This window comes from Carex rostrata, chromosome 8 (assembly GCF_964058835.1).
Source record: "Carex rostrata chromosome 8, lpCarRost1.2, whole genome shotgun sequence".
Lineage (NCBI taxonomy): Eukaryota > Viridiplantae > Streptophyta > Magnoliopsida > Poales > Cyperaceae > Carex > Carex rostrata.
In genome coordinates this window covers 282481-310081 of record NC_135925.1, presented here as the reverse complement: position 1 = coordinate 310081, position 27601 = coordinate 282481, and the positions used below count along the sequence as shown (strand labels likewise).

Here is a 27601-nt window from a genome sequence, read left to right as displayed (position 1 = left end):
CGGGCTACCCATGGAATCAAACACGTAAAACGTGCTCGCTCTTGGCATCAACACAATCAATATCCAATGTATAGTGCATATTTATGTAAAACATGCTATAATTTTTAATTTCTATGAAATGAAAGAAATTGAGGAAATTATATAAATAAAGAGAGAGAGAACTAACCCCTCATGATATGGTAAGAATATAATTTTTTTGTCTCTGTTTTCTTTCAATGCTGTTGTTAGGTATTCCTCGACAAATTGTCTATCGCGATCATCACCACCCACAAAATGGCCACATGTTTTTGCAGGGTCAATGAAACCAACGAGCTCATTCGGATATTCATCCTTGTAGTATTTATGCGCATACCTACAAGGGCAGAAATGTCATTATTAGTAAAATTGAATTACAAGTAGTAAATTTTTGCACTATTACAACTATTAACTCACATCATGAAGATCTGAATAATTGGTCCAGTGAGCATTGTCGCTGGTGTAATCAAAGCCTTCAAATCGTTTGCATGAACAGAAATGAGGTCCTCGCTATGGAAAAGGTCCATTGGCGGATCGATGTAGAATGCGTTGCCTACTTGCTCAACAAACCGATCACGTAGACTCTTGAAGGTAGGACCCAGCCGATCAAAATTTATACCCTGAACCCCCTTGTATTGATTTCTTTCTTGAAACCCATCACTATGAACTAACTTCTCACTTGTAGGAACTTCTAACTCTTTGTGTGGTTCCTGCAATTAGAAAATGAAAAATCAAGGGGAACTAATTCGAGGAAATGCTGCCGAAATTTTCTTAAATATTAAAACGCGACTAACACGTGTTCACATCCTAATTGAGACAAAATATTCAAAGAGCAGTCCCAAAACGGGGACTATTCAAAATTAATCTTTATTGGATTAATTTTGAACGGGTATCATGACCTAGAGGCATTAATAATTCGGTTATGGCTCATAAGACAATACTTTAGCTCGATACCTACCAACTATACATACATTTAATTAACTACATACATTTATCATAATACACATCCATGCACAAAATTAAACATTAGTTTCATATTATACTTACAATTTTTTTGGATGCCAGATCGAGTGACATAAAGAGATCGTCGCACCAAATCCCTCGAAATTGTTTGGTCCTGTAACGATCAAATGTATTAAAAAGGATTAAAAAAGATTTTTCTACTATTTTTAATGAATTTTTTAAGTTCTATTTTATGAAAATCTGTGATTTTTTCCTCTCTTTTTCCTCTTTTTTGTTCATGGTACACAACATTTGGTACTGAAAACCCCCTTACCAACACAAAGTAGGATGATCAGAAAAATACGAAATAAATCACACATGTAATATGGACTAATATGGACATTTTCATGAAAAGAAACCCAAAATACATGTAGCCAATTGCTGAGAATAAAATTCACAATTAAAAGACTGAAAATGACCAGCTGATGCCCTTGCATAACAAATTCATGAATCTAAAATAGAAATAAAATCTGTAAAAATGTGAAATTTGACCCAAAAGTCAACATAGTTAAGTAAATGATTAATTATGTAATAAAAATACAAGATCACATTCAAAAATCAAGATTAAAAATTCAAATCATGAGCTATCAGCATATGAACTATGCAATAAAATTGGTTGAGTGTATAATTTGACAAATTGATAAAAAAGAGATACATATTCAAAGAGTTAAGAACCAAGGTGTACGATCATTAATTACAACATGATCAATCTGTTAGTGTAATAATCTAGAAGTCAATAATACGATAATTTATCACAAAGCTTTGTTCATGAATTGGATGATTAATATCATTTTGTTGCCTTGAGTATTATTGAATTTATGGATCATTTCGAGTTCATGACTGAAATTGTGAAACTCCATAATATAGATAATATATACTCTTAAAAGGTCACTGACCAAGGTAATTAGCAGGAACACTAATTACCGCGATAAGGTTAGTATGTGGATTAAAAGATGGTTAAGTTTTACAAACCACCTGACACGAGATGTCATTTTAATCACATAGATACATGTTCTAGAAACATGGTATTTGACAGACCCCGAATGAAACATTAAATAGAATTGTGTTCGTGTCATTTATGTTTTCATTCAGTGTCACGTTCTACAGTATGAGGTATTTATCGTTCCCATTGAGAAATATGTATGTGTGATTGTTATCCACCGCTGTCCGTAAAAAGCAGTCATAACGGTAGCTTTTCCATATGTATAGCTTAGCTGAGGAAGTGATAGTTTACCAAGAATACTATTTGTCCCTCGTATCTCTATACGAGCTATAGCATCACTGGGCCCCTTGATAGAGTAAGATTATCTGCTAGCAGTATAATTACAAGAGTAATTATATTTGATAATCTGCTCAAGATCAAGAAAAGATTCAGTTAGCAAGGATGACACACATCTACCTTGAAACTGATCTGATAGCTATGAGACAGAAGAACAGACACAAGTAAATTGTTTACTGGATCGTGATATTGTACAGTACAGCATCATCTGTGTAATTGGATGGTCATGATGTGTTGCCAGATGCCACCCATGATTATAGAAGTTAAAACAGTTTTAACTCTATTTACCAACATAACACAGATCCTATTGGGTCACACCATATAGGAGTTAATCGGAGAATCTTATTGTTATTGATTATAAATTGGTTATGATCAATAGTAAGATGGTTATAATTAATTATACGTGTTATAATTAAATTATAAATGTTGTGTAAAAATAACAAGCAAAAACATTGGTTAATTTATAAACGTGTGTGACACGTTGTATAAAAGTTAACCGGTTAATTTATGAATGTGCAGGACACATTGTATAAATTATCAAAACAACAACCGCAAGAAAAATATATATAATTGTTCAGAATAATTATACGAATATTATTTGTGTTCGGGCCGAGGGCATTCGGGTCTTTTCAGATTCGTCCTTATCCGCATGACATGTCATCGATCCTATCCAGATGACACGTCATCGATACCGAAACAAACAACCGAAGAAAAAAATATATAATTGTTCAGAATAATTATACGAATATTATTTGTATTCGGGCCGAGGGCATTCGGGTCTTTTCAGATTCGTGCTTATCCGCATGACATGTCATCGATCCTATCCAGATGACACGTCATCGATCTTATCCACATGACACCTCACCCCCTAGGTGGCATGCCTTGTCATAGGGGTATTTTGGTCTTTTCACACCATTTTAGAGGCTATAAATAGAGGGGTGCATGAAAGGATTAAATAACTAATTCATTCGTACCGGTTTCGTGTCGAAACGGATCGGTATTTTCTCTCTTTCTCGGTTTCTCTCCCAAATAGTGTTTCGGTTGAGAAAAGAAAGTTATACGTACTTGACGTATAATCTTGCGGGTTGTTGTGGAGTATATTTACGGGATCGATGAATAGTGTTTTACCGAATTTAGCAGTATGTCAGTTTTGCATATTGATGAAACTGAGCAACCGAAAATTCGTGTTTACGGGTTTTCGTCTTTTTCCCCGTGAATAGTGTTTTTGCAGAATTCCGCGGTTTACGGTATTTCTGGCAGAAGAAACAAACCGCTCTCTGGTTAGTCCTGGTGGATAACTGATAGAGGCATCAGACGTCTGATGCTCCGAGTCGATTCCTTCCCTGGTGAGGCTCTACTCGCTCGGTCTGCATTCCAACTGTGATTTGGAAACAAGGTATAAATATGTTATATTAATCTATTTAATTTGTAAGTAGATTAAAGTTTTAGAAATCAATCATGGAGTAGATCTGTAAAAGGATTAAATTGGGTTTTGATGCCAAAGGAATACTGAAGGTGGACCGCCTTGGAAAGTTTCCTGACATACCCCGTTTAATCCTGAGCTTAAGTTGGCCGTAGAAATTTTTGTTCTACGGTCATTCCGCAACTTAAGCCTAAACGGTTTCCGGTTAGCACCGCGTGAACCCCAACACAATCAAGGTTTCATTCATATTCAAAGAGCAGCTCCAATTTGATAAAATAATCAAGGTTTCATATGAAGAAATGAGCTCCAATTTGATAAAAAAGAGATGTACCAAACCAAGAGTTAAGAACTCAAATCTAAACGAAAGACCAAATTGATGTTTCACTCAAGTTCCCTTTGGTACCGGAGTATGACTTACAACATTACTATTGCAATTATTATAATTTCTTTGTAAAAATAGCTAAATTTAGAGGGAAAATTCTTACCCCGAGATATGGCCGAGAAAATGAGCAACTTGAGAGATATAGTAGCTCAAATGCAAGAGAGCCAAGTAGAAGAAGAGTAAGCCCCAGCAGATGTCTATAAATATGAAATCAAACCAAGAATATATAAATTCACTTTCAATTGCAAATGTGGTCAATTTGAATAGAGTAGAGTAAAGAACAGAATAGCACTTACGTCCAGAAAATGCAGAAAATACAGAAAATACAGTGTTTTCGCGTAGAGCTCTCTCAGCGTGGCTGGTTAGAGTGAACCAAAAAATCTAGCTAGAATCGGATATCAATTATAAAGGAGAAGAATTAGTTTCGGATATTTAGATGTAACCGACACAAATACTTAGTGTCGGCTATTTATATTGAGCCGACACTAATAATCAACAATTAGTATCGGCTCTTTATAATTAGCCAACACTAACTATTAGTATCGGCTCTTTATAAAGAGCCGATACTAATTGTTGATTATTAGTGTCGGTTCAATATAACTAGCCGACACTAAGTATTTGTGTCGGTTAAATCAAAATATCCGAAACTAATTCATACTTATTAGTGTCAGGTAATTATAAAAAGCTGATACTAATGTTTTTAGTGTCGGTTTAGTGTAATGAACCGATACTAAAATATTAGTGTTGGTTTTTTAAGGCGACACTAATTGTATGTTCTCCACTAGTGGCTCAATCATTAATGAGCGTTTAAAAAACTGCGGGTATTTAACTTGAAGCATTAAAGTATTTACCTTGAATTTGTCAGGTATTAAACCCTATGCAATGATCTCTATTTATGAAAGAATAGATCAATCCATTAATTGTCCCCGCACAAAATTTCCTTTTATTTTGAATCGTCCCCGCACAACTGGGGACCATTAAATATGGGGGGACCGCTCAATTTTTATGGACACAGAGAGAAAATAACATAGATCACATCTAACGGTTTTATTTTGACGTTTAAGTTTTGAATTTTAAGTTATTTAAGTTTTAAAAAATGAAGGTATGATGGAGGCATTTGAACCCTCCTCCCTCTCTCTCTCTCTGTATATATATATATATATATATATATATATATATATATATATATATATATATATATATATATATATATATAGTTGTTTGGATTATTTTATTATTGGAGGCCCATCATTCCATCAACAGATTAAAAGTTAAAAGTCACAAAATGGTATAGTAAGTTTAGAAAAGTTTGAGATCTACTTGGCGATGTTGACGGTTGGGACAAGTGGCATCTGCTAGGCCCAGAACTGTTAAGCAGCTCCATCCAGGCCCCTACAAATTAAGATAAATGGAAATACAAAGTGGGGTTTCATTTTGTCTTGTTCCAAAAATATTTTGTCTCAATATTATCAAATTGAGTTCGACATCGATGGGTTTAATTTTGGTCCATAGTTCAATATTAATATATATATATTAGAGAGAAGTGTTCCAATGTCTTTACTTCTTCTTTTTTTTATCTCTATTATGTTTTTATTTTTTAAATGTTAATAATTTAAAATTTAATATTTAAATATTAAAATAAAACTATTAGATTTGATCAATATTATTTTCTCTATGCACATATAAAATTCATGACATTTCGACTTTGTTTTCATCGATATCAAGAGCTTGCAAAAATACATTGATATGGATAAATTTTGGACATTGATTTTTAAACTTATTGATTCACACATAAACAAATTTGCTTAGTGATAATTTTTTTATGTACATAGAGAAAAAATAATATAGATGACATCTAATGATATTATTTTGACATATAAGTTATAAAATATTGTTATTAGAAAAAAAAATGATGGCATGATGAAGGAACAAAAAAATAAAGACATTTGAACTCTCCTCATGCATTAATTGGTTCCAACATCAGTTTGTAAATATTTATATTTATAATGCGAGGAGATGCAAATACCTTCATTTTTGTGCTTTTACAATACCTCTATTTTTAGAACTATAATAATTTAAAATTTAAAAACTTAAATATCAAACTAAACCCATTATATAATTTATCTACACACATAAAATATTACGACATTTTGATTTTATTTTGATAATATCAAGAGCTTGTAAAAATATATCGATGTAGATAAATTATGAACATTGATTTTTCAACTTATTGATTCATATGAAACCTAAATTGAAAAGTGATAATTTCTTATGTGTATGTAGTGAAAATTATATAGATCACGTCTAACATTTTTATTTTGACATATAAATTTTGAAAATTTTGTTATTAGAAAATTTAAAAAATGAAGAAATGATGAAGACAAAAAAAAATGAAGATAGTTGAACCCTCTTACAAGATTAATATATTAAATAATTTTTTTTACATAATATTATTAAATAAGTATTGTATTTGGCCTTTGATTGGAAGTGAAGGTAGTTGGATGTATTGAGGCCACTATTTTTTACAAAAATAGAAGCAATTTTAAACTATTTATTACTAATATAATTTGTAAAAAATGAATTATTTACATAATTTGACACTATAATGACAACACAAAAAAAATATATATATATATATATATTAGGTACAATTGTTTTTCCCATACCCAACAGTGTAATACTATCAATATTTTCATTAAGATGTCTTTATTGTAGAGGTTAAAAAGGAGCAGGATACGGAGTGGAGATAGTGGTAAAATCATATTCATCTCTTTTTAATTTTTTAAATACGATACAGATACATATGTTTGTTAAAATAATACAAAAATAATAAATTTATTAAAAATCATAAAATATATCTAATTATAATAGTCAATAATATATCTAAAACATAAAACCATATCAGTGGATATTCGAATATCTATATCTAATTATCAAATACGGATCAAATATTGATGGGTCAAAATCAGAGCTAATAATATTTATAACCCTAATTGTCTACTTTACAATTGATTTACAATCACATAAATCTATCGTATGGTATAGATTGGGGTGTCGGTCCACAGGGATGATATATTAAGAGATATAATTGTAAAATCAAGTTTAGGTAAATGGTCTTTTTAGGTTGGTTTTGTTGTTTGTTTGATTTATTACCTCTTGGTCGCACGGCTGGAATGAATTGTATGCGGTCGCTTTTTGGGTCGCATACGGATGAGGGCATCCGCACGTCCTAGACTGATCTCTGACTTTGTGTGTCCAAATTGACGTGTTTTCTTCTCTTTTTATCCCACATAATGCTAATATTCTGCAATTCTCTAAAATTAAGCGAAATAGCAAAAATAAATCTGATTCTTAAGAAAATAGATAAAACTAATTTGATAAATAATTATTTTTTAGATTAATTGATAGAATAAATCACTACTTGTTGTACCCCTATCAGATATTAACGATACAGTTTTCACCCCTACTTTATATAATTAATAATGGTGAATGAATTAATACGACTCCTTTGATTTGATGCATATTTGAATAAGTTACTATTAATATATGATAATAGTAGCATACTGTAGAGAAGACAGCAGGCGACGCGATACCGTGTAGACAAGACACCAGGCGGTGCATGTGACTTGGCCAAGTCAGGACTGAGTGAGGACTGGAAAGTGGAAAGGATAAGATGCATCCAAAACGAAACCACCTCATAGGCTCATATCATATCATAAATTCATAATATCTAACAACACAACACATGCTGATGCTGGCACAACTGGCTGGCTTGTGGCTGGCCCCTTTAGAAAAGCCTTTGGTACTCTCCAACCGTCCAACGTCATCATCGCCTCATGCTCCCGTCATTAGCGCGCCTATCATATCATATTTTTCTTTCATGCATTATACATTTATATTATACATACAGCCTCATGGCCTCATGGCCTCATGGGACTTTGTTTCGCTAGCTTCTCTCTCATTTTCTCAACAGATCAGTGACGTACTGTACTACTGTTGCATCAATCCATCATTTCCAAAATCAATCTTCATATGTTCATATATTGTCTGACTAATATATATATGTCAACTTAATTTACAACTCATTGCTACTTAAACAAGAAACCATAATTTCTATTTAGATTTTAACTATATATATTTAATTCCTAAACAAATCAAACTGATTAAATTAGGATTTATATTGTTTATATCCTAATGATCTTTGGTAAGAAAAATGTAGTTGAAAATCTCAAAATAAAGTAATATATTCCTAGTGTCAATTTCTATTCAAAATCTTAAAATACCCTCAAGAGTATCTAAAAAAAAAAAATGCTGAAATGGAAATCCTTGCTATAAAGTAGCTAGCTAGGTTCCTCAAAATGTTAGCCACACGAGTTGGCAATGGTAGGTGCAACAAAGTATCAGAAGTGAATTGGATTTAGCAGCAAAGACCATATATAGCATAGCATGACATGTGACAAACCTAAGAAGAAAAAAGGATAACCAAAACAAAACAGTTGTTTGTTTTGAGAAGAAGGTAAATAAAATGAGATCGATCATGACGGGAACTGAACTCCCCATAATTCAGGGGTTGTTGTTGTTGTTGGCTTGTTGCTGCTTCCTTCACCGAGAAATTCGCTCCTCTCCCATGTGACTATGTGAGGTAGTCGCCATTTCCAAGCATTCTTCCTCTTTCTCTACAAAGAAAGAGAGAGAGAGAGAGAGATATTCACACGGTTTAAGTAAAAAAAATGTAGCTTTTTACAGTGAATGGATTCTCACAGGAAGAAAAAACAAGTAACAAGTCCCCAACAATTGTCACAATCACCTCCTAAATTTTTAATTTTGAAAACTATCCTCTCCAACTTTTTAATAATATATGATTTGTGCAGTCTGAGATGTTTTCTGGGCCAAAGGATCGTATTAAGATTTGTCCATATTTTTAATTTTGAAAACGCATATTCTCAAACTACATTGATAACGGGTTGCAATATTGGCATTGACTTCATTACGAGTTGTTTTGTTAGAAAAAATAGAGTGGTTACCTTGTTTTTAGATGATCAAGCTGGAGGTGGAATACTAATATCTCTTAGTCTGCTATCTTCCAATTCGAGTTTCAATGGGAGAGATGAGATGAGGAGAGAGTTTTAGCATGGAGGAGAAAGTTACGTCAAAAAAGACGAGAGGAAAATATGTGCACAGAAGAGGAACGAGTAGAGAAAGAGAAGAGAATAACTTATTAATTATATTTTATATAATATTAAACTTAATTAATCTCATTTTTTTATTAATTGAGTAAATATGTGAGTTATTAGATTTTTCGATGGTAAATATGTAATTATAGAAACTTGGATGATAAATACATAATTTCACAGTTTTTGAGTGGTATATATGAAATTCTCCCAAAAATGTATGTGCAAACATCAATTTTGCAAAGTTAAGGTTAAGAAAATGGATTTAATTTTTGTAAATGCTTAGTTTTGAAATACTTCCTGAAATAAGAAATAGTTGTGATATCCGAAATAAAATATCTGTGATAGCAAAACTGTCCTCATTGGTAATAAAATATTCGAATTACTCGATATATAAAATATAAGCTACATATTATAATTTATGAAATTTATGCTTGGACGTCACATTAATGAAAAGATATTCCAATTACTCGATAGATCGATGGAACAAAACAATAATAAATAAATATGAGTAGATTATTTGTTTTGGCGTGTCACATCAACAAAGCAACTAATACAGTTTTAAGGTTGACCAATTTACTTTTAAAACCAAAAAAAATTATATTTCTGATTCTGTGGAACATATTATGTTGCAATCCTATGTCAAAAGCACTCCGCATCTCTAATAATTATTTTTTATGCCAGTATATAATTAATATAAACAAGTCTTTTAATCAAAATTCATTATCCGTATTACAACTTGAATTTTCAAAGAAAATCTTTTGTATTTAATCTGAATATTGAGATGAGTAGAGTAAAGTCTGTTTTAGCCGTTACAATTACACTAATTTCTTGTTCAACTTTGTATTGGATAAAGTGTACCTATATATATAGTTTGGATCAGATTATTCACAGTTCTTTTAAATAGTTAGAAATTTAAAAATCAGTTTGTGAGATATAAGATTGATTGTTTTTTCTTTGATAAATAGATGAAATTGTATCAGTAATTTTGTTCTACTGAAAAGGGGCCAATAAATTTTCGCAGCTTTCCAGCATGTTTTTGCCACAACAAATTCAAAAGTAATCAATACCGAATTATTTTTTCTGAGTAAAAGTTGGAGATCAAGTCACCATAGTACTATTTAATATTAACAAAGTATTTTTCTATCTAAGTCTCAAATTTGCAACTTCCCACATAGAGAACTGAAATTGAACTATTGATTTGGTCATAATATAAAGGCTGTGAAATTCGTGGACTCTCTCCTCTCTTTCCTTTTCTCTTTACCACCCGGACCCCATTTGTGAGGGGCCAATAGAACTGAGATCAGGTCATTAATTTTTCACACTGTATGATTGTTGGCGTGATAAATTGAGAAAATAAGTTCCATTAAATCTATTACACGTACTTATCAATAGAAATTAATAAATCTTTTTTCCTACAAATTAATTTTTTAATATTTTTTTAAAAGAAAATTGGATTATTCAGAGATCATGCACAGACAAAAGGCAGTCAATATCATGCATGGAACCTTGCAATTGACAAGCTACAGAAAATCCCCTCGCTATCAGCCATGTGGGGCCCACTTAAAACTTTCCTTCAAGAGAGTTATTCATTTTGAAGAGTGGTCTGGCAGTCTGGCTATATTGGAAATTTGGAACTGAATCCTGTCCCATATATAATATAAAGAGAAAATAGGGACACTTCAACTGTTGTTTCGGACCGCTGCAAGATACCCGTTTCGCCAATATTTAATATTTGGGAGGAATTCAATTATATCTTGTTTGTTTGGTGATACCGAATTATATTTTTGATTTTCAAAGTTTTTAAAGTTTAAATAATCGATCCAAATCATTCAACATAATGGATATATTAAAATATGCTTGCAGATTAAAATTTACATTTTTTTAATTTTTTTTTACTATTTATTAAGTATTTAACAATATTGCTATATTCAAACCATTTATTATGGTGCATTGCAATATATAAGTTGTTTGTACATTGTACTGTAAATTGTTAGTTTTCAAGTTCAAACAGTCTATCTAAAGTGTTCTAAATGTTATATTTTTTGAAAAATTTTTACTATTTGTTTATAATTTTTGAAAATCACTATTTTTCATAAGTTTATGGACCATAAAATAAAAATGATTTTCAAAAATGCTAAAAAATAACAAACAATTTAAAAAAAATGTAAAATTTGGTCTCCAAACACATTTTAATATGGATATAAAATTGAATAGTTTGAATCGGTTGTTTGAAAATATTTTACTTTTTTTTAGATATATTGAAAATAACTATTTTTTATTGTCCAAATTTGCTTGAAAAACAACGATTTTCAATAAATCTAAAAAAATAGTAAAAATTTTAAAAAAAAATGTAAAATTTAATCTTCAAACACATATTAATATGAAGATCATACTCAACAATTTGGATCAGCTTTTGGCACTTTACATCCAACAATTTATAATTTAATGTACAAAATGGCCTATACATTGCAATGTACCGTAGCCCATCTCATATACATAAAACGGAAGTTGGAGAAATTCATAAGAAGTGATTTATAAAATTCTTATATATTTCATCAGGAGCCGAATCACATAAAACGGAAGTTGGAGAAATTCATAAGAAGTGATTTATAAAATTCTTATATATTTCATCAGGAGCCGAATCAAATGATTGAGAGTAGTACTAGGCTGAATGAATAAATTATTATGAATATGGAATATACATACACGCTGTTAAGCAATTATATATATTCACAGTAAGTATCCCCTTTTTTTTTTTTTATTAAAAACATGAAGTTTGTTTTGGTTACTAGTTGATATATATAGCGGAATTGGAAGTCATGCATGGTTCCGCGTACCGCGTACCAGCTTGACTTGTAATAATAGAGGTGTTGGTTCACCGTCTACGTTACTAACTAATTCTATAGCCCAATCATGGATTTCATTTCATTTTAGAAAAGAAAAGAAAATTTCAATACAGCTGGTGCAAATTGCAATCTCCACAGTTACAAGTACCAACCAATTCTGTTGATTGTAAAATGACACTTGGGATTTCATCGTTATTTGAGGTTCAATAAACAACTCATAATTAAGACATTTGCTCCATTACTTCAATTGACCGTAATTAGTTAACAGATTATCACTGTTTAACTTGTCAGCATATATATCGGGGAAATAAATATTTTCCTTCAAATCTTAAGCTAAAATTCACGTTTTATATTTATTTCATACACAAAAGTTATTATAATTAGTGTCTAATTATATGAAGTTGAACATCATTTTTCTTGATGACAACATAGAGTAAAAAAATAATATATAATTTATTGTCTAATTAATTTATTAATAAAAGTTATCATTTTTGTCTAAACTTGACTAATCTGAATTTCTGATCTAAATAGCGATTATAATGGCATAGCAGGGAGACAAAAAAAAAAAAAAAAAAAACTATTGCGAATAGTGTAGCTATAGCGAAAGCTATCATATATAACATTTTTTTTCTTTTCAAATTTTATATTCTATATTTCTCCTAATTATCAATATAATCAATATTGGAGAATTGAGATAACAATTAAATGACAACTAATCTAAATTTATACTTTTTATCAATTACGCAAATAAGAAGGAAAAAAAAGATCTAAAAAGTAACATTATTTAATAGTTCATACTTCATAGTATTACATATTATAATAGACGAAGAGCAATTAATTTTATAAGGTAAATGAAGTCAGTATACATATTTAAACATTTTATATATTATAATAATAATCAAAATTAGCTTTCAATTGAAAAGAACGATAATAATTTTACAAATGAATACTACACGAAGAGTAATCAAAAGGAAGAATTAATATTTGAATATTTCTCGATATAAAATGAGAGAATAAAATACTTGAGTGCAGTAATTTTATTTTAGTTTAGAGGCACTTTCTTTTATTAGTGTTGGATATGGTTGGATGTTGTTTTTGTCTTTAGGCTTTTGGTTATATGCTTTGTTATGTGAGCAAAGCTAGGGTGTGATGTGCTCACCAATAGTGTTTGGCGAGCACAACTCCAAAAGTATATCATATCAACTTCAAACGTCGAATCCAAACCGTTGAAATCCTTGTACTTCATGAGTGATGCATGTACATGAATTTTTTTTAAAGTTTCGAGTTTATTTTTACAAAGTCAAGCGGTCAAAGAAAGAAACTTTTTATAACTTAATTTATAAGTTGTTTTATATATTCAATTTTTATCATTTCTTTGACTGCTTGACCGTGCTTGACCGTGTAGCAAATAAACTCAAAACTTTCAAAATTTTATATGTACATACATCACTCATGAAATACATGGATTTCAACGGTTTGGATTTGGAGTTTAAAGTTGATCCAATATACTTTTGGAGTTATGCTCACCAAACCCTCTTGGTGAGCACATCACACCATAGTTTTACTCTTGTTATGTTGTAGGTTGGTTTAAATAGGTACTTTTGTAGGGGCTTGATATAAGGCAAGACTGGTACCACTAGTACTAGTACTTGTCTAACATTGTATGGTTTCGATTTATGAAATTGGTGTAGTCCACTATTATAAAAAAAATATGAGAGAATAAATCACAAATAAAAACAGAAGCACATAGTTTGGTTTAACATACTTATCGTAAAAGACCATGTAGCATTAGAAATAAGAATAGAAGTACAGAAGCCTATATAAATTGTAAAAAATAAAAGCCCGTGTAGCATAGTGGTAGCAATAGCGCATCGTGCATAGCGGTAATAGCGGTCAGCTATTATAGCTATAGCGGTCGTAGCTGAGTTAGCGCACTTTTATCTCTTTTATCTCTTTTATCTCTTTTATCTCATAGCTTAGCGTTTATGGTTCAAAAAAGCTATAACGCCGCTATAGCTAGCTATTTAGAACACTGATTTGATATATTTTAAAAATTATTGAACAAAGATGATTTAATTAGAAGGTTAAATATAATATTATGAATTTTAAAGAAAAATATATAAATATATTTAAAGAATATATATATATATATATATATATATATATAGAGTACGGCTAACGCGCTTCCTCTAGCATATGGGCCGAAATGCTTCCAGTGGAAATTTGAAATTTCAAAATCCAAAAAGTTGATCTGAACCGTTCATCTTCTTCTCCATATTAATATCTACTTGGAGACCAAATTTTACATTTTTCTGAAATTTTTTACTATTTATTAAGCCACTTTGAAAATTGCTGATCCAACGGTGGCTTACCAAACAGTAAAAATCAGAAGCTACCGTTGGATCAGCGATTTTCAAAATGGCTTAATAAATAGTAAAAAAATTCAGAAAAATGTAAAATTTGGTCTTCAAGCAGATATTAATATGGAGAAGAAGATGAACGGTTCAGATCGACTTTTTGGATTTTGAAATTTTAACTTTTCACTGGAAGCATTTCGGCCCATATGCTAGAGGAAGCGCGTTAGCCGTACTCTATATATATATATATATATATATATATTTCTTAAAATTTGCCTCCACAGTCGATGCAGATATATTAACGGAATTAATAAAACTTGAAGGATCAACAAATGTACATCTACTTTGAGTAGTTTAATGAGAAACAAACTCATTATCCGGAAATGCAAACACCTGCCACCTATCTAAATATATATTTGTTACCATTGATGTAGGAGTATATATATAAGTAATTGATTCATCACACCTGAACCTGATTGTATAATTAATTATCAGATAATTATGGGGACACATTATCGATCAGTACTGAAAAAATGAACGGCTGAGACAGAATTTGAACTCTATTAAGTTGAGAGCATGTTACTTGCAAAAGATTCTCTTTTAGGCCATGTGATCGAGGCCAGAACACAAAAACAACTAAATAACTTTTCTCCCACAACTCCTCTAGTCCTCCTCTACCTATATCAAGATCTAGGCATTTTGCACCTCCTATATATATATACCAACTTTTATTATCTTTCCACCAAGAAAGCCCCCACATTAATTGCCTCTCCTACAATCAATTTAGACATACTTTCAAAAGAAGGAAAGAAAATAAATAAATGATGGAGACAAAACTACCAAAGAGAAGACAATTGGCTACCAAGGCTGAGGCGATCGACCGGCTTCATGGCGCGCATGTTGTGTCACGAGAAGAGGTCGATGGCGCAGTTCGTGTGAAAATAGTTTTGAGCAAGAAAGAGTTGAAGCACATGGTTGCGTCACTTGGCCTGAGGCAGAGTAGTACAGGCAGTACAGATTGCCTGAGAAAGACAGCGATGAACAAGCCGAATACCGGAGACCAGCAATCGTTCGAGCAAATGTTGCATGTTTTAAGAAAAAGACACACGAGGAGAGTTGCTGCAGTGGCGGCAGCAGCAGCAGCAGCTAAAGGAGGCCAGTTGTCGGAGTGGCAACCGGCACTTCAGAGCATTCCGGAGGAGAGTCGAATCGAATAGAGGAATAACAAATTAAACGCATTAAACTGTACAGCTAATTGTAAGATAAATGTGAGTAGATGCTGTTGGGATTTGAAGATTTTTATTTTGATTTTGATCCGGATGTATTTACAATTTGGAGCTACTGACAGAATTTGGTGATTTGTTGTTCTAAAGGGTCTCTCTATTTTGTCAAGGTGGCCTCATTTTTCCTTTGTAATCTCTTTTTGTGCCAAAGAAGTGAAATTGAACCTTGGAAGCTGTTTTTGACTATGATTCTCCTCTTTGAATGGTAGATCGTAATTTAAGTTTTGCAATGTTAATTTGCAATCAATTGAGAAATCAAATTACTCTTTTCACAATTCTTTTTTGAAACAAAAAAAATAAAAAATCATATCAGTTAGATCTTAATATCTTACCAAATTGTATTCAATTAAGAAGTAACACTATTATCTCTTGCAACATTTGATATTTTTATCTGTCAGTTTTTGGCACATAATATAAATAAAAAGAAAAAGAGGCTACTTTCGATGTGCTATACCTATTAGGCTATTACCTATATTATATAAATAAATTAATTTACATCTGAATACTGAATATATTACCATGCACAGCACAGAGACAGAGCCTGAAGGGAATCTGTCGCGAGGAATTCTAAAAGCCATCACATTCACAATCACATGTAAACTGTAACTTCACGTACGGACTTGTGGTAAAATATTCTTTACCGTAAATTTCTAAATTTCGCCAATTTGCGCAATTCCTGCTAGTGCTAGTGCTAGTTCTAGTGCTAGGCCATCTCCTGAAATTATGGGCCCAAAAGAGATACGGGCCGAACCGAACTGGGATCACTTAGTAAGCCTCTAAAAATAGTTTATTATTATTTTTTTCTTTTTGGGAACCTGTTTTTGTATTTATTTATATTTATTTATATAGAAGCTTGTATATCGTCTTCGTTTCTGAAAACCTAGCTTGTAGAAATTTTATACCATTATAAATCCTTTTTAAACGGATTAATTAAAATAACCCAAGAATCTTGGGATGTGAATTTAGAATCTAGGAAAGTAGAACAAAATCTAAAATTAATTTGTATTGAAGCACTATGACTATGAGGAAGATTGAAGGAAAGCCACAACTGTCTGTCACTGTCAAATCTTTGACTATTATTTGATTACTGTAATTTAATCTAATTAAGTACTTGGTCAACTATTACTTCTCATTCTGCACGCACACATCAATATCAAGGCCAATTCATTTGAAAGTTATATATATATAGTTCCTGTTTCCAAGGTATAAACAGTAAAATAGTTAAGTTTACTATTGGCATATTGACGGACTTGTAGGCATTTAGAAATGTATTCTCAACAAAGTACTGTACTGTACTGTACTGTACTGTACTGAATCAAAATGCACATCTCATCTCATAAGGTACTAAATTAAAGTATTAATTTTAGTAACTTTCTAATTGTCATTGATAACTAAGTGTTAAAAAAAAGGTATTTTCTGATTTATAATATTTCTGGCTATAGTCCTATTCTGAACACAATTATATATTATTAGCCAATGGCTAGCTCCAACATATATACAATTATAAATTATTATTACTTGAAAATACTTATGAGGAATCGTTAGGAAAACTAATAATTACAAAAGAAAAGTCATTCATATACTTATTGTGTGAGTCAAATAAAAAAATACAACGAGATTGAGTGAAGTTAGCGTGTATTTACATCTCGATCTGCATGGTTGAGCTTCGTGCTTTGGACAATGTAAAGGTCCTGTTGATTTTAGTGGTGTTGACTGTGGATACCAAGGCCAAGGTGTCAATTATCATTTACCATTTACCATTTACCAAAGAGTAAAAATCTAATCTATGTTATGTGAATGTTCATTCTATAACTTTCAATATTAATTCTCATTTCATTGTCCACTACCTCTACTATTATGGACATTTATTTTCTTCTTTATTATTGTAATATTTCTTTCTAGTCTATAATTAAATAGAGATTTTGTAAATGAAGAATGTTCATATATATTATACACAATAGAAGAGAATAAAATCCTGTTATTGCTTTCTTTATCTCTTTTGTTATTTACTTTACTTTTGTTACAACTTTATTTTAATTTTACAATACGTTATCAGCACGACTTGCTTGGAAGAAGTTGCAAAGTAATCATGTAAGTAATTTGTGTGATTAATTATTATATCTTTCATTAATTTAAATTTTATTTAAATTTTTGATTATATTTGTTTTTAGTTTATAAGAATCATTCATTGAAGTGAATGATAGAATAATAACCTGAACTTATTGTCAAAACTAAATGTTTATCAAGAACCTGAAGTTCGTATTACCTAAATATAATAATAAGAGTAATAACCTGAAGTTATTATCACAACTAAAAGTTTCTCAAGAACCCGAAGTTCGTATTAAATAAAAAAATAACTTAAAGTTATTGTTATAAATATTTTTCTGCGCAGCTGTTTCGGCATCAGTTTTGGCCTTGGCCGAACACACTATTTTCTGCATTTTCTGTTTCTGCCAGGAACTATATGTTTTGGCCGGGAACTGTTTCTGTTTGGAACTTGAAGTTCTATTATAAATTTTAGTATAAAATTAATATAATAACCAGCAGTTATTATAGGCCACTAGATGAATAATAACCTGAAGTTTTATTAGAAATTTTCATATAAAATCAATATAATAACCAGAAGTTATTAAAGGTCATTGGATGAAAATATAACCCAAAGTTATTTCAAATTAAATTATAATATTAAGCAGCCAAGCAATTTAATAACCAGAAGTTATTAAATAAAATATTTTATTATAACCTGGAGTTATATAATATTAACCTGAAGTTATTAATACATTTAAATTTATCTATTTATTTATTCATGCAATTTACATATTCTTTTATTTTATATTCATTTATCTCCCTTTTCATAACCTGAAGTTGTGGCATTGATAACTTGAAGTTATGGCATTGATAACCTGAAGTTATGACATTAATAACCTGAAGTTAATTTGTATCTATTTTGTAGTACATATGACAAATCTCATAAAATTTGAATTTATCTCTTTTTTTTGTTTATCATAACTCGAAGTTACGGTGGTAACAACATGACGTTGTAAATACGTATTAATGAAAAATGAGAAAGAAAAACATCCTGAAGATGTTTGTTACAGATGTGGAATGATAAATCATTAGTCGCGTACTTGTCGTACGCCCAAACATTTTGTAGAGCTTTATCAAGCCTCAATCAAGAAAAAGGGGAAAAAAATTATAGAAACTAATTTTATTGAAAATGACCCCAAAATAAATGCCATATGGATACACATCTTGATGTATTTGATTTCTTCCATAATGTCAATGAAGAAATATATATTATTACTTAGGGAGAAAATGTAGTATAGAAGTTTATGTTTTTGTTTAATAAAAGTTTAGTTTACTTTTAAAATTTTATATGCAAATAAGTTTAATAAATAAAAGTAATTTATTTTGCATTTTAAAGGAAAATAGCTGACACAATGATAAGTAATTAAGATCCATGTCCGGTAGACAGTGAAACAACTAATACTATATTGAAAAGTAAGAAATATTTTTCCCAATTGCATCTTGGTGAGTCTAATATTTACACTATATCTAGCACAAGTAATTTAATAGAAGGCTCCAGAAGAGCTTGTATTTTGTTACCTGAAGGAACAAAATTAATAATAGATGATGCATTATATTCAAGTAGATCCAGAAGAAATCTACTAAGCTTTAAAGATATTCGAAAGAATAGTTATCATATTGAAACTATGAATAAGAAAAATTGCGAGTATCTTCATATCACATTTATTAAGAATGGCCAGAAGATCACAATTGAAAAGATGCAAGCAATGTCAAAGTGCAAATGGACATCCCCTAAAGGACCTGAAGATCCTATTATCAAAAGATATGACATGCGAAACATGTTAAAAAGAATTCAAGGAGATATATGTGGACCTATTACACCTCCATGTGGATCGTTTAGATATTTTATGGTGTTAATTGATGCATCAACACGCTGGTCACATGTGAGTTTGTTAGCAACAAGAAATGTTGCATTTGATAGACTATTAGCACAAATTATTCAATTGAGAGCTAATTTTTCAGATTATCAAATCAGAAGAATCCGGCTTGATAATGCAGGTGAGTTCACTTCTCAAAATTTTAATGATTATTGCATGTCTATTGAAATTATGGCAGAACATCCAGTGGCCTATGTTCATACACAAAACGGTCTGGTAGAATCGTTAATTAAAATATTATAATTAATTGCTAAACCATTACTCATGAGGTCTAGTTTACCGTCTTCCGCATGGGGACATGCCATATTACATGCCGTTGCACTAATTGGATTAAGACCAACTGATGATCATAAATATTTCCCATTACAATTGGTCTCCGGAAGAGAACCAAATTTGTCTCATCCAAAGGTATTTGGTTGTGCAGTATATGTTCCAATTTCTCCTCCACAACGCACAAAAATAGAGCCTCAAAGAAGGTTTGGAATTTATATTGGTTTTAACTCTCCTTCTATTATTAGATATTTAGAACCATTAACAGAAGATGTTTTTACAGCAAGATTTGTTTATTATCATTTTAATGATTCAATATTCCCAAATTTAGGAGAAGAAAAACAAAAGCTGGATAAACCAGTAACTTAAAATTCATCGTTATCTTATCTTGACCCTCGAAGTGGTCAATGTGAACTCGAAGTTCAAAAGATCATAAATATGAAAAGAATTGCAAATGAATTACATGATGCATCACAGATACAAATAGAGTAACTAAATCACATATTCCAACTATAAATGCACATGCTCGAATTGACATTACAAAAATATCTAATGAATCTAATGTGTGTAGAAAACGTGGAAGACCACTTGGTTCTAAGGATGTAAATCCACGTAAAAGGAAAGTGCAGAATAAAGCAGTTGGTCCAACCCTAGAAGAGGTTGATGGTAAAACTCCTGTAGAAGTCAATAAAATCCCAGAAGAGGTTGACAGTAAAACTCCTAAAGAAGTATATAAAATCCCATAAGAGATTAATGGTAGAACTCATGAAGAAGTTGATAAAACCCCAGAAAAGGTTGATGAAGTTTCAGAAGAAACTCAAGCACCAAATGATTATGAGATTTCTATAAATTATGTAATAAATGGTACTATATTAAATAGAAATAAAACACATGTTGATGAAATCTTTGCATTCGCTATGGCAAGCGATGTTATAAACGGAGAAGATAATGTGCCAAAAAGTCTAAAAGAGTGTAGACATATAAATAATTGGCCTAAATGGAAAGATACCATATAAGTAGAATTAAGTTCATTAGACAAACGGTAAATATTTGGACCTGTAGTCCAAACGCCCAAAGATGTTAACCCTGTAGGTTACAAATAGGTATTTGTCATAAAAAGAAATGAGAAAAAGAAATGGGTATTTGTCATTAAGAAGATCTTTATACAGACTAAAACAATTTAGTCGAATGTGGTATAATCAACTGAGTGAGTACCTTTTAAAAGAAAGATATAAAAATAATATAATTAGTCCATGTATTTTCATTAAAAAAATCAAATCTAGGTTTCACAATCATTGCAGTGTATCTTGATGACTTAAACATTATTGGATCTCCTGAAGAGATTGAGAATACTACAAAATTATTGAAGAATGAATTTGAGATGAAAGACCTTGGTGTAACAAAATTTTGTCTTGGCCTGCAGATCGAACATTTAAAGAATGAAATATTTATCCATCAATCAAATTATGTTGAAAAAGTATTAAAGAGATTCAATATGGATAAAGCTCATCCTTTGAGCACACCAATGGTCGTACGATTGCTAAATACAAAAAATGATTCTTTTCGCCCGCAAGAAAATAATGAAAAAGTGTTTGGTCCTGAAGTACCATACTTAAACGTAGTCGGGGGCATTATTATATCTTGCAAATAATACGAGACCCGATATCTCATTTGCAGTGAATCTGCTAGCAAGATATAGTTCCAAACCAACGAGAAGACATTGGAATAAAATTAAACAAGTATTTCGGTATCTCTGCGGAACTAGAGATACTGGGTTATACTATCAAAAAGATACAAAATCCAATTTAATTGGATATGCAGATGCGGGATATTTGTCAGACCCACATAAAGCACGATCTCAATCGGGATATGTATTCACCTATTGTGGAGCTGCAATTTCATGGCGATCGATAAAACAAACTCTTACAGCTACATCTTCAAATCACGCCGAACTGATCGCCTTATACGAGGCGGGTCGAGAATGTGTTTGGTTACGGTCAATGATTCAAAACATTCAAGAAGAATGCGGACTTGAAAACATCAAGGTAAATCCTACTCCGCTATATGAAGATAATGCAGCATGTATTGTACAAATCAAAGAAGGATATATGAAAGGAGACCGGACTAAACATATTGCGCCAAAATTTTTTCCGACACATGACCTACAAAAGGAAGGCGTAATAGATGTTTGCCAAATCCGATCAATCGATAATCTGGCAGACCTATTCACAAAATCTTTATCGACAAAGATTTTTGTATAACTCACAAAGAAGATAGATCTACATCGATTGAAGGATATTCAATGATCTCAAAATGAGGGGAAGCATTATACGCACTGTACTCTTTTTCCCTTAACTAAGTTTTTATCCCAATGGTTTTTCTTGGTAAGGTTTTTAATGAGGCAGTACATGGTCCTGAAGTATAATGTTAATATTGATCCTGAAGTATCATATTAACAGCGTATAAGGAAAGATGAATATCCAAGGAAAAGTGTTATAAAATATATTATGTGGATGTTCATTCGATAACTTCCAATATTAATTCTCATTTCATTGCCCACTACCTCCACTACTGTGGACATTTATTTTCTCCTTTATTATTGTAACATCTCTTTCTAACCTATAAATAGAGGTTTTGTAAATAGAAAATGTTCATATATATTATACACAATAGAAGAGAATAAAATTCTATTATTATTCTCTTTATCTCTCTTGTTATTTATTTTACTTTTGTTGCAACTTTATTTTAATTACAACAATCTATTTATAGATTTTTCTCTCTAACAAGACTTTGACATTTAATATTGACGACGGAGTACCGTCTTGACTCTACACTGACGAATGAATTGAATTTGGATCCAATGAGATAGATAGATAGAGGAGAGATATACCGGTAGGGGTGCAAACGGATCGGATACGGATCGGATAGTGGTAAAACTATATCCGTATCCGTTTTTATTTTCCGGATACGAATACGGATCGGATATTAGACGGATACGGATACGGATCGGATATTAACCGGATACGGATACGGATATCCACTTTTTACAATAGTAAATAACATAATTTTTTTCATAATACATGTTAAACTATATAGTTTATATCTACTATTCGGATACGGATAATTGAGATTTAAAACCATATCCGTATCCGTATCCGCACGGATATTCAGATATCGGATATCCGTATCAAATTTTCGGATACGGATTCGGATACGGTCGGATAATATCCGATCCGTTTGCACCCCTATATCCCGGACCGCACCTCATAAAATGAGAGGGGCTGCTGGCTGCTGCTGTTGATTCCTTAAAAGAAATGGCCCGAAATTTCTGGGTCTGATTATAGCCCAAAATCTAGGTAGGCCTAGCTTGTTGGATCTCATATCAAGCCCCACAAAAGAGCCCCATCTCCTCGCCACTTCTTTCATCGACCGGTACTCTCCTGCTCAACTCCTCCATCTGAGTATGAGTTTCCTTTCTGTTCTTCTTTCTTTAATTCTTTTATAAATTCATACTGTTTTCTGGAATCTTAATTGTTTTCTTGCGCTTACTGAATCCTTTATTGTGGGGAATTCATGCGGCTACTTTTTTCTTTCTTTCTTTCTGTACTAGCATATCAGGTGTTTGTTGAAATGCCTCAATGAAATATCTTTTCTGATTTTCCATTCAACTGCCCATGGTAGGTTGTTCCAAATTCCATAAAATATGAATTCAGCAACTATTTCATTATTTCACAAAAGTTGGAATAGTATGGATTCCTCTTCTACATGCTGATTCTTCTTGTTTGTTTATGTTATTTGTGCAAAAATACATACAGGGTTCTAGAAATCCAATGTCCAAGTGATACTTATATATAAATTAATAATGCCAACTTTTAAAATCAGAACATACTATGGCTCGGTTCATGGATTTACAAGCATTCATTCTACGTTCGCGGGTTTTAAAGCTCTATAGACACGCCTTGCGTATTTCTCGGCGAGCCCCTTCTCACACTCGCGGTATACTATTTTGAACACTTTTCTTTTAAAATCTAGTTAGTCATATGTTTTTTGTTTAACAGAAAAATCGTATGTGTAGATGAACTGAGAGAAACCATACGAGGTGAAATTGAGAAGAATAGATTCTGTGATGATAAACAAAAAATTAAGTTTTTCATTAGTGATGGATTGCAGAGGTTGAAAGGTCTTGATGAGATGCTAGACATGACAGGTCACAATTAACTGTTTTAGCAAACTATTACGTATTCATGATTTTTTTTTAGGAAACAAATTCATGATTTTGAATAGTAAGTGTACTTTTGATTTATTAAATAATTCTCAACAAAGCATTGTTAATTTGTAACTCTTTCATGCGTGGTTAGAGGTTGAGTCATGTACTTGTCTAGCTGGTATAGTTTTTTCTTTTTCTATAAAAAGCATAATGAATGATGAGCCTTCCCTTTTCATAAGCAGATTTCAACACAATGAAATTAATATAAACAGTTCACAATAGTTTATAGAGAATAATTTCCCAATAGTTCAAATCTTAATTAGACACAAATAATTCAAATTGCTTTTTACAGAACATTACCAAGAATTGCAACAATTTCACCAAACTATGCCACAATCTGGTAATGTTTTAGTAGATAATATTCAGAAAACCCCAAAAGAAGTGGCAGTGCACATCTGGTAAGGAGCTGGTGGACAGTAGCTGAAGCAGATCTTCTGTGGCACGTAAGTGTAGCTACCAATCATGGATTTCACTGCTGGTTGGTTTAAGTAAGCATATTTACTTTTTGTCCACCTGTATTCAACAAAATAAAAAGGAAAGGGTTTAACAAATCATCTCCGTTTATGTCAAATCGAGCAGGACTGGTGTAATATTAATTATAATTAGAGTGAGGCTACGATACTATGCATAGTGTATATTGGTCCGTACTAAAGATATCTCTATTTTTTAAAGTTTCAAACAATCAATCTGACCATTCAACATGATCTCCATAAGAAAATGTACTTGTAAATTAAATTTTACATTTTTTTAACTTTTTTTTACTATTTTTTTTATATAGGTAGAACACTTGATTAAAAAATTCTAAACCATTCAAAAGTAGTAATTTTTTTTCTCTATCTAAAAAATAGTAAAGATGTTCTAAAAAAATGTAAAATTTGGTTTACAAGCATATTTTCATATGAAAATTACGTGGAACAGTTAAAGATCGACTATTTGAACTTTGAAAACGAAAATACTTATTAGTACGGATCCATCTGTGTTGTGCATAGTACCGTAGCCTCATTCATTATCATTATACATAGTCAAATTGATTTTATTGTTTATTATGAGTGGAAATTGATTTTAAAACTTTGGTTGATTGTTAGTAGGTTAAAGGACATATTAAATAGCAGAATAGTTTGTGGGACTTGATTTTGAAGGAACCAACAACCAAAGGATGGTTGCTTTCTCTGTTGGATAACCATTGCTTTATTTTGGTGCTATGCTATGGGGCCCACAGGGAAGAAGTGATGTACATGGGGCAGTGAATAGTGATTAGTGATAGTCACAATCATAGATGAACGGTTTATGACTAAACCACTAACTTTAGATGAACGGTAATGATTGAAAGCACTTGATGTGGCGAAGATAGGGGATCTGAGGTTATAAGGAGACTAGTTAATAGATTCTTTGTTCAATTAAGGAGGCCTTAGTGGACCCAATAATTTTAGATTCGTTTTGCCACTCTTTTTCTTGACCGCTACTAGATTTTTAATTTTTTTAAAAAAAAAAAAACTTAATAAACTTTAGCTAGCCAGCAGCCCAAAAAGAAAAAAAAGAAAGAGAGGATATTTATTGAATCCCAATAACATTCCCTAAAAATTATCCAAAAATAAGCTAACTAGTATATTGGAATCACAGTCTTGTTAAATTGCAAGAGGGAAAATAAATTAAGTTCTTATCCGATTAGACCTGGTCTGTTGATCTATTCTTCTACTCTCGTCTCTAGCTTAATTGTGTTAAGATGTCACCATCCAATTCCAAGTTGTCACTTGATTAGCTTTATAGAAATGCTTTTACTAATTTTAATCTTGGAAGAAACGTCTGTTTTTAATCTCAAATTGATGACATTTAATGGCTTAATTAGTCAATGTTTAGTATTTAAATATGAGAGTGCAAAAAAATCACCCTTGTAATATGTAAGGATCATAATCGTCAGACTAATATTTTGGATATGGTAACCTACCAATCTTTGATTCCTACTTTTTCCTTTTCCTCTTTTGCCCCTCCATTCCTTGCTTTCGTTTTCTCAGAACCATCTTCACTGTCAATTATCTCTCTCAGCAGTTGTTCAAACCGCCTGTAGTCTTCTTCCTGTCGTCCACAGATTTATTAAACCGGAAAAAAAGATGTTTTTTTCAAGTTTCAACCAACAAAAATATATCATAAATGAATATTAATTGTTCATTCTATAATTGAGAGTGGACCATGGAAATTTTAAATCTTTTATCTTGTATAGTAAAAAATTAATCAAACAATAACCTGTGATTAAGTTTATATTTGTGTGTTTTCAAACCTCCTGAATATAGATAGGATCATGACTCATGAGCTTGGAGAAGGGAAAAAAAGACAAATACACCTCTGATTAAGTTTATATTCTGTCGGTGCTAAAGAAACCCTACTAAAATCACTAAATTCTTCTGTAAATTAAGATACTGTGATCGATTAAAGGGTCAAATCAAAATCAAATGGTTTGTATTTTTACCTTGAAATCCTTGGCCCGGAGTCTTGCGGCGGCTTTCTGTGCAGCCATGAGATGTTCCTCTTCGACCATCTTCTTTCTCCTCCAAAAGATATCAATCTCCTCCCTCGTCACACTAGTGACCTCAACCGGCTTCTTCAGACCGGGCTTATTTGTAGCTCTGTTTCTTTGAGGAGGAAGTGGTGGAGTAACAGGTGTTTTCAATTGGTTTGAATCATTGCACTTGGCCATTGTTGGTTGTTGTTATTTCTCCACTTCTTGTAAAGTATGTTTATCTTTGTGGGATAGGCCTTTGGGATGTTTTGTTTTATGGATATCTTTCCGGTTTTATAAATCTAGTAAGCAAACCTGGCAGTCAAATTCTACCAATATGAGCAAGACCGACAGCTTCTCGCACGTTTCTGATAACTCAAGGAAGACTTGGTCTACAGGAGAATGCAACAAAATTAAGTAAATAGATAACAACAAATCTGTTTTTCTTTTTAAAATAAGATTATCTTAATCCTGGTTAGATATACATCTCTTCGTAGAGAGACGAGATTCATTATAAACCAAATTAGACATATAGTTGTTAAAAATAAATTTAAAATGATATTGAAAGACTCTGTATCATGAAAAATAATAAAAAGGAATTCTCTATTACATATTCTGCTTGACAATTTTTTCACTTGATAATTTTTTTCTGAATCAAGTCAAAATAATTTCAAAAACAGAAATCGATTATATTGATCTGAATAAGTTGATTTAAGTATGGTGCTTGAAACTAGAAATGAGGAGCATTTAACATCAAAATCAATGAGATAATATATATATAGTGTGTTAATTCAACAAAAGAAAATTCCCATGAATGATAAAAATGATAAAAGGATAAGTAACA

At 31.5% G+C, this 27601-nt stretch overlaps 2 protein-coding genes across 2 annotated transcripts; one reads left to right on the top strand and one right to left on the bottom strand.

The window, feature by feature from the left end:
• Window positions 1-23443: 23443 nt before the first annotated feature.
• LOC144557792 (LYR family of Fe/S cluster biogenesis protein) lies at window positions 23444-24328 on the top strand. The gene is made up of 3 exons (XM_078306383.1): window positions 23444-23673; window positions 23879-23992; window positions 24072-24328. Exons 2-3 carry the CDS (start codon window positions 23887-23889, stop codon window positions 24212-24214), a joined length of 249 nt encoding a protein of 82 aa, XP_078162509.1. The 5' UTR covers window positions 23444-23673; window positions 23879-23886; the 3' UTR covers window positions 24215-24328.
• Window positions 24329-24432: 104 nt separating this feature from the next.
• Window positions 24433-27091, bottom strand: LOC144557791 (Big1). Its single transcript, XM_078306382.1, has 3 exons — window positions 26728-27091; window positions 26209-26336; window positions 24433-24776 (listed from the first exon to the last, which is right to left on the bottom strand). The coding sequence occupies exons 1-3, from the start codon at window positions 26953-26955 to the stop codon at window positions 24626-24628; spliced, it is 507 nt and encodes a 168-aa protein (XP_078162508.1). The 5' UTR covers window positions 26956-27091; the 3' UTR covers window positions 24433-24625.
• Window positions 27092-27601: the final 510 nt, after the last annotated feature.